The sequence below is a fragment of the Eptatretus burgeri genome, chromosome 12 (genome assembly GCF_056783735.1).
Source record: "Eptatretus burgeri isolate ZD-2024b chromosome 12, Ebu_testis_v1, whole genome shotgun sequence".
NCBI lineage: Eukaryota > Metazoa > Chordata > Myxini > Myxiniformes > Myxinidae > Eptatretus > Eptatretus burgeri.
The window spans coordinates 53,721,755-53,731,023 of record NC_140972.1 but is presented as its reverse complement, the minus strand read 5'-3'; the positions used below and the strand labels follow the sequence as shown (position 1 = coordinate 53,731,023).

The 9,269-nt window shown below is 43.7% G+C and overlaps 1 protein-coding gene across 1 annotated transcript; it reads left to right on the top strand.

The window, feature by feature from the left end:
- Window positions 1–333: 333 nt before the first annotated feature.
- On the top strand, window positions 334–2,786 carry LOC147015643 (uncharacterized). The gene is made up of 2 exons (XM_085849164.1): window positions 334–1,223; window positions 1,490–2,786. The coding sequence occupies exons 1-2, from the start codon at window positions 830–832 to the stop codon at window positions 2,062–2,064; spliced, it is 969 nt and encodes a 322-aa protein (XP_085705290.1). The 5' UTR covers window positions 334–829; the 3' UTR covers window positions 2,065–2,786.
- The last annotated feature ends 6,483 nt before the right edge of the window (window positions 2,787–9,269 follow it).

Sequence of the window (9,269 nt, the reverse complement as noted above, 5' to 3'; positions counted from 1 at the left end):
CAACGATCATGTCGAGCATCCTCATTCCGAGAACTTTTTATTGAACACCCCATGGCCCAAGTGATGGGATGAAATCGCGTTGGTATCTGTTGTACTGGGAATGTTCGATGTGCATATATCACAGTCCATTAATGCGCCTTTGAAAACTCAGTGCTATTGATTAATGAAGCTTTTCCAGGGACGCAACGCTTGCCGCCGAGGGACTACGTTCGGTATATCGCTGTGAAGAGACTTTCAATATGGATTATTCTTCATCAGCACTTTCCACGCGTTACATTAACTGAATGACCACGCTGAAGCGCATTCTGCAAAATGCTTTTGTGCAGCAGCGAACGTTGGGCCCGTGAAAGATCCGCTCCTCGGTTTCCAGCGAAACGCGTTTATCGATTCCTTTGGCAATTTGAATGACGTTACTCAATGATCCGTAATGGGCGTATTGCACGTTGCCATGGCAGCAGCACCTCAACAAGCCTCGGCCATCCTTTCTGCAACTGCAGTAACAGGCCTTAAGGGTGACTACCTACTGTATAGCTACAGTGCGCGCTCGTCGAACGGGCGATTTGTTTTCAGCGTATTGCATGAACGGTGCTCGTGTTGCATCATTTACAGGAAAGACCCACGAGGGTGAAGTTGGAGCCTCTCGGTGCCACGAAGTTTTTGTGCTGTATTCCCAACGTGCACCTGCGTCGCTACCCGAAAAACCTACTCACGTGACTTTCCTCAAGCCCTGGGCTGCGTAGAGGCTTGAGGATTGCGTGAACGTCACAGGGATTTTAATATTTAACGAAAAAGCAACACACGAGATGGTGTCGCCTTTTTGGCTGCGGCGATGCATTGCCGGATAAACTCGCGGCACGGCCGCAGCTCAACGGAAGGAGAGGGCGCCGCTCCCCACGACATGCAGCAGCAGCATCATTCCACCAAGAGCGGAGGAACCTCGTCGCTCGCCAAGTTCACCATTCGCTGTATCCTGGGAGTAACCGCTGATGAGGAGTCGGGAAAGGAGGAAGAAGTGAGCAGATTCCATGCCAAGCCGGCCAAGACTCTGGATTTACGGGACGGGCCTCTTCTCGAGAATCCACCATTCGAGCAAACCTCAAGATCGGCTTTCGTGGCAGCGCATCTTGACGCGCAACCACCGCGGGGTACATCGTGCTTTCCGGAACCATTGAATGGGTCCCAAAAGGTGGCATGTTGGTTGCAGAGCACAAAGATTTGTCATGGTGAGTGGTGCAACTGTATTCCTCATGTATGTTCCTCTTCTCTTTGAGGAGACGCTTGCAATTGAGGTCGACAGATATATTTATCATGTTGTGGCTTACACTGCGTAAATGTGCTAAGTATAGTTTTATGTGAAGGTCATCGCCTGCATAATTGCAGTGATTCGTGACCTATACGTACATGGTGTGTCATCCGACGACTGCTGTAGGAATTACGCGTGTGAGCGACTCATCCGTCAAACAAGCACGATTGCGCGACCCTCTTGCAGGTGCAGAAGAAGGACATGGGACGCAAAGCACGGCGCGTCGGCTTGATGATGAGTCAAAGAAAGAACGTGTCCTCCCTTCGACGCCGAGATCCGACGAGCGATTAAACATCCCTGGTGTTATGTCTACAGCCCCTTTCTGCCATGAGGAGGTGACCCGGAAAAGCTTGCAAGAAGATGATCACAGAGCTCGGACACCTCCGAAGAAGAAGACCCGGACGGTTTTCTCACGGAGCCAGGTGTTCCAGCTCGAATCGACCTTCGACATGAAGCGCTACCTGAGCAGTGCCGAGCGGGCTGGCCTGGCCGCATCGCTGCATCTCACTGAGACTCAGGTGAAGATCTGGTTCCAGAACCGACGTAACAAGTGGAAACGGCAGCTGGCCGCAGAGCTGGAGGCGGCAAACCTGGCGCAGGTTTCGGCGGCTCACCGCCTGGTCCGCGTTCCAGTGTTGTACCAGGAGAGCAGCATGGCGAGGAATAACACACCCCGACCTCTGCCTTTGCACTACCCACTGTATTATCCAAGCAGCGCCTTGTCCCAGTTTTCACTTGCCTACAATGGCGGCATTTTGTAGGTGTCTTGACAAGAAGGTGTGCAATTTGAGCCTCGTTCACATGACTTTTGGCCCTTGGTGCAAGTCGTATTAGCATTAATTTGAGTACATGTATTTTTTTTACAATCTGATCAAGGACTATCGGCAGCAAGTGTTATAATACATGGTGTATTTTGGCCATATAGCTCTATGCTGTATACATAAAATGTATGTATGTGCGTGCGTGTGTGCGTGTGTCAGACTTTTTTTCTCACCGAGCTATCACCGTGATTTCTTACGTGGAAGTTTTTGTTAAAAACTTTGAACAAATTTTAAATTATTCTAAATCAGCTTTTATGGCTACTTGAGCTATATTATTTGTGAATCAACGAACTGTGGCCCAAAAGTCAGGAGCTGCAGTGTTAATATTGTATAAAGTAAAAAATGTCCAAGGACTAAAAAAAAATGATTTCTGAAAGTAAAGAATTTATTTATTCATGATTCCCATGTGAGATTACCGATGATAAAGTAAATTAATAAAGTAAATTACAGCAAATGTTTGAATTGTCGGCGATGAACTTGCATGTACCTTTTGATTCTATGGTGCACGTGATGTGTGAACATTTCTTAGCAAGCTCCACTCTCTCATCTTATGTTAATTTTGCTGCCATCACTGATCTCAAAAGAAAGAAGGGGCAATTAATTTCATTAAATATTCATATTTAAAATAATATTTGTAGTAAAAATTAATTATTGTCGTCCAACCTCCCAAATCTGATCTGACTTGACTTTTGTGCCACTGTGTGTGTATGTATGTATGTATGTATGTATGTATGTATGTATGTATGTATGTATGTATGTATGTATGTATGTATATATATATATATATATATATATATATATATATATATATATATATATATATATATATATATATATATATATATATCCTGGCCTATGCTTTGTGTGCACCGTTCACTTTTCCTTGCCCTTTTGATAATTGTTTTGTGGAAGTGGAAAGATTTCCTGTTGCAATGGCAGTACTATTCCGACAGGTGTCCCGTGGCAACAGGCAGGGGGAATGGATGTCTCATGCTTTCTTGAAACTCTTTTCGATTATGAATCCGTCTCAGTCATCGGTCATGCAAATAACAGAATGTAAGGAAACGTTTTAACATCACCCATTGCCTGCAATGCCTGAGAATGGGAGTACTGCCACACGAAGAAAGTCGCTGAAATGAGGCGCGGTATTGATCCCGTCGTAGAGACTCAAAGCACTCTCTCCGGATTCATCCTTTTCTGAACCGTTAAAGTAGATTTTCACACGTGGATTGTTAGTGACCTTGTTGCACAAGTAAAACATTCCAGAATGCTGTCGAGCATTCCTTCTGTCATTGGAAACATAACTGTTCCTGCCTTGTATATTATGGGTCCTTCAAATTGCCTGGCTATCTTTGTGTATATGTTATACGTGTATGGACAATACAATAAATTACATTTTTACGAAACCCTATCACGTCGTAGAATGACTTGTGAACATGTCATCGTACTCTTTGGAGAACCTCTGTTTATTATGTTTGACTCTTCATTCGCTCTACATCCCCTGCATTAAAAAAAGAATAAAACTTTTAGTTATATATTTGTAAAGTTCAACTAACAGGTCCAAATAAGAAACGACTTGCATATGTTATTCTTCACATCTCTGTAAATCGTCCGACGTTAAATTATTTTGATATCCCTTATATCGACGCACAAGTACTCAAGTACTCTGTGATAAACCATTTTTATACAAGAGAACAAAATAAAACCAAAAATGTTCCTTTCATTCCTGGATTGCTCTTGAGAAGCACAAGGCATCTGTGGAATTGATGCCAATTGCACGCCATTTGCTCACTAAATTACGAAGAGCCCGATTCAACTGGCCATTGACCCGCAATGAGAGCCCACATCTGCACCTTTTCCACTGATTTCTCACGCGATTGACTAATTGATGGCGGATTCAGGCATGCATGAGATGAGACACTTTGCGCAGGGCTGCGCACTGTCACTTCGCATTAATCTCGCGACAAATCCACGTGCGCGTCCGGTTGCGCGTGTATCGGCCCATCAAGTGTGTGCGATCGCATGTACTTGTGTATGTGTGCACACAGTCAATGGAGCCGGTGGAATTGTTCCAGTCAATGGAACTGGTAGCCAGTTGCACGTGTATACAGTGCACCAACTTTTACTTCAGTCCACAAAAGCAACGGCATACTCCTACTTTATACCAGAAACTGTATCTATTGAACCTCCCAAAATCCAGGACCACTGCTCACCTTCACTCAATCATTCCTCTGTTTCCCCACCTGTGGAACCAACTTACACATTCTCTTCAATTTAATTCTTCCCTCCACGTCTTCAAGGCAGCTGTTCACCACCATTTCAGATCATCCCCAATCCAAAACCATGATCTTTTCTACCCCATTAACCCTCACCTCTGCCCCACTCCCCACCTCCAAATTCCCTGTTTTTCCTTCCTGAGCATTTTCTCCTGTATCCATCCTGTTCACCCCTTGCATTATCCCCAAGCTCTCATTCTTACCTGCATCCCTCCTTCCTTATCTGTCTCCATCTATTTTGTCCCTTTGTTTTGCATTCCCCCCCCCCATCTTTTTGCTGTTTCTTTTGTTCCATTGCGTCCTGATCCATTTTGATCAAAAAAATTTCGACTCCATTTTATAATTTGGATTATTCAATGGATTTTTTTTTAATCCAAGATTACAGAAGGCATTGTTCAGAATTATTTACTCCGTCATTAGTGCTGCTGATGAGGTTTTGATGGTCAAGTGATGCCTGCATCATAAAAATATCTGTGAACTTTGACCTATGTACAGATTTCACAAAGTTTTCGGAATGAAATACTCATTGTAACATTCTAAAAAAACGCCGTTCTTGTTTTTCCGTATGCAGCTTCAATATACTTACGTAGTAAGGAAATATTTTTCTCACTGCAGTGATTTTATCAAGAAGTCGGTAGATTTCTTATGTCGGGATGGCCCGGACACTTCATTGGTTCAATATAACATAAATCCTTAAAAAAAATCCTCCGAGATAAAACTTATAAACCTATAAAATTACCTACCAGTCATCTGCGGAGAATTCCCCATCCAATAACACTCATTAAACCTCGGGACATCATCGCAGAACTAAAAAAAGAAAAAGAGCAATCAGAGATTGCAGACCCTCACCAGGACTTCTTTTTAGTGGTGTATTTTTTATAGGTTTTAGGGTAAATCCAATATGGCTGCCAAATCATGTGACCTATGACATCATATGTGTGAACCTTTTGTTCCTCATGGAAAGGTGGGTAGATGTGTAAAGTTTTGCCTCGATCTGTTCAGCCACCAGAGAGGATTTTTGAAGGTTTTAAAATAAAAAAAACAATATGGCTGCCAAATCACGTGACCGGTGACGTCATCATTTTTTTTTTTCTGTGGACCATTTTATCCCAAGATGACCCAAAATTTTTCATACTGATCGGATGTGGTGTTATTCATTTACAATTATGACGTCATAAACAAGGCCATAATGATGCCATAAAAAACACACTCATTCCCCATGAGTACTTGTCATGTGCCAAGTTTAAATTTTTTGCTTGGTGTGGTTTCAGAGATAGAGGTCCAAAGTTTTTCCTTTTTTCCAAAAAGGCTGCCACACCACGTGACCTATGACGTCATAATTATCATTAGAACATTCCACATGAGTGAAAACACGTATGGTCAAAATTTCGTCTCAATCTCATAAGCGGTTGCGGAGAAAAACACAAAAGTTCTGTGCGGACAAACAAACAAACAAACGGAACCAAATGCAATTGTCTCTTCTCCGGCGAGGGTAAAAACAAATGAGACCCAAAAGTTCCCGTTTTGTCATTCTTCTTTTTCTTTTCTGACAGCCTAACTCAAGATTGGTTTAAGGTACGAATTTGGTTTAAACACAAATCTACTGCATTTTATAGTGGGAAGGTGCAAACTCATCGAAAGTTTAATTGATTAAAAGGATTCCACGAAAAAGTACACAAAACTACATCCCTTTGTAAATTGGAAGGGAACACAAATTGTACGCGTAAATTGTATGCATACACACACACACACACACACACACACACACACACACACACACACACACACACACACACACACACACACACACACACACACACACACACACACACACACACACACAGTGTCTTTTCTTGGGACAACCATTATTTAAAGAAAGATGGAGTTTCTTATGACCATCCCTACGTTGTTTTCATACTTTTTGGAGTAACATCCCGACATCCTTTTGTAGTTTTACATCTGTTGATATAAGGTGGATGGCGGTTATGTTTTCACCCGTTTGTCTGTCTGTTTGTTTGTTTGCTTGTGAACAAAATATCTCAAAACATTATGGACGGATTTAGATGAAATTTTGTGCAGAGCTTTGGTATCTGATAAGGACAAAACGATTCGATTTTGGTGAAGATCAGAATCCGGATCTGGATCCGAGAATTTTTGGAGTAATTTTTCACCATTGAGAGATAGGGCCAAAAACGACAAATTTCAGGATATCTCAAAGTTTTGGACGGATTCAGACGAAACTTAGTGGATGAGTAGGTTCAGTGACAAGAACAGGCCAATGAAATTTATATTTCAGGTCCGAGTCCAGATCCGTCCTATCATGGGGATACCATACGTAAACTAATCAGCCTGGTGGAGGTATGTACTCCACCGAATGCCCTCCCAGTTAAAAATGTTTTTATTACTTGGATACTTAAATGATGAAAAAGAAAGGAACTATTGCCATTGGTAACACTATTGTCAGTATTTCGATCCGAGAGCACTTGAACGCCCCTCGTATACAAGATCTTCCATAAATGTTTTATGGTACATCGGAACTCTTAAAAACACACTCTGAAGGAATGAAAAAAAGAAGTGATGTTAAGAATTATTTCCAGAGGTTTCGCTGTCACGGTAGTCTTCGTTTTAGCATTACTGGGGGGTGTGTACATGTCGGGCTTCGTGGTTAGCTTTTTACATGGGAATCATATACTTTAGAAATACCTCTAAAATTGTATCACATATTGTTGTGGTGCCGGGTATCGGTGGCGAGCACGACCGCTAGAGGGAGCAGTAGAGTCATCTCCACCGAATACCCGGAATTTAGGTCGTGATCCTCGGATAAGTCCGAAAGGCATGGGTCCCTCACAGGACCATGAATCGCCAATAATTAGACCGCGTGGGGTAGGGTTAATTGCCAAACTTCAATATACCTAATTACCCACGCGGCAAAGCTACCGGGGAATTCACACCCTCGACAGACGAGCGGGACGAGCTGTTACCGTGCCCGAACCGTGTGTATCCCGAGCAGATGGTTAACAAGGCCTGTCGGTCCAAATGAACGGTTTACTGCCTCGCTATTTCTCAACACGCACCATGCTCAGCCAATAAAATAAATGACAAGGAACAAGCTGGGACATTCAACATGAGGGGAATTTATTTACAATAATCGGGGGACAAGGAGAGCTCGTAAGGGCAGAGTTATCCGAATAAAGAAGGGAATTAAATGTACAAGCAATTCCTTAAACAATTCTACTTAGAGACAGGGCCCACGGACACACACAACACACACACACCCCAGAAAGAGATGAACCTCGAGGTCTTTATTGCCCCTTCAGCTCGGGAGGGAAGATGAGCTGAGGGAAGAGAACGTGGCTGGCTACCTGGCCACGTTCGCGCGGTTGGACGACCTTACCTTCCCGGAGCACCAGGCACCAAAGAAAGAACCAGGGCAGCCGAACTCAGAGGAGGCGAGGCGAGGTGATCTCCAGTGATGTCAACCGCTTGTTGTAATGCGCCAGACAAGATGCCTCGGATGCGCGGGATGCAGTCAGCCACAGACCCAGACAGAAGAGCGCTCGCGCAGACGGGACGCAATCATCATTCCTTTCCCGTTGTTTTTGGGGCCGGGTCCGCTCCCCCATTGCCTGCTCCCATTAGGTGGACGGCGCGTCGCGGATCCACCTTCTTGAAAAGGATCGCCCCGACTTTGGTCCACGCGTCGCCCATTGGGCGGAAAATTACGCATACCCTTATTTGGCACGAAGCCAGAACGAAGCGCTCTGTGCCCATATTTGGGGCCAAGCTAGAGCGAAACGCTTCGTGACCATATTTGCTGCGAAATCCACACCGTCTGGGGCATGGAATTCTGCCCACACACGCCCACATGCTGGTGAGCGCGGACAATGCCGCAAACAGAAGGTTGTTGTTGTTGGGGTAAAAATCCTATCTATAAAATAACCTCGCAGCGCACGTATGCTTAATTCCCATTAGACATAGGTGAAAGGGAGATATCTATCCACATTTACTTAATGAAATAACTGAGCTACGGGGACCTGAATGTTGAGTGCTCATGGCTGCCAGATTCGTAGCAATATAACCTGCTTAATGCTTGTCAATCATCAAAAACATGGACAAGATCCTGGTCTAAAGCAATCTTTGAAATTCTCTATGTATGATTTCTGCAAGTATTACACCTGAACTCATTTTTCCAAATCACCTCACATGCTTACAACGTAAGCATCGCACAACGTTAATTTGGTATTTTAGCAGATTCTGATCTGATGTACCATCATGCTCTGTGTTACAGAGCGTTGGTTCTGCTGAATCAATTTCTCGGCATTGGGTAATGCTTGGCAGTTTGCCATCCCTCTCCCAGCAGTAGTTAGGTCAGTATTTGGAATTTGGTTATGGTGCCGGCACTATCTCACTTAATCTTTGTGAAGGACATTGTGGGGTCGTTAACATCCACCAAGTAATGTTGGCTGATGGGACAGCCGTTTAACATCCATCTGAAGGATGGAACACACATTGATGAATCACCCTGCCTGTGATACACTGGGATGACATTTTATAGCTGCACCGAGATTCAAACCCAGGCTGGACAGCTTAGAGGCGAGTGTGCATACCTCCAGGCCATCCTACCAGTCTCTTTCTGAAGATTATCAACTTCAGTTGCACTAACCGATACAATTTAAAAGAAAAGTAGATATATATTATTTAAAAGATGTGGGGATGGCTCACATCAGAAGCAATTAAAGAAATAATGCAGGAATTAACATTGAACACCACACCTACAATACGTATCAGCATAGTGTGAGACAACGCTCCATCTTATTTTCTATGGAAGCTCCAAACTGGCATTTTCTTTGAGCATGATACAGACCCCAA

What these genes read in the sequence shown, in the direction of transcription:
- LOC147015643 (XM_085849164.1), top strand. Translation starts at nt 830, where the DNA reads ATGCATTGCCGGATAAACTCGCGGCACGGCCGCAGCTCAACGGAAGGA. An exon ending in GAGCACAAAGATTTGTCATG is followed by an intron (nt 1,224 to 1,489) that starts GTGAGTGGTGCA and finishes ACCCTCTTGCAG; the next exon opens with GTGCAGAAGAAGGACATGGG.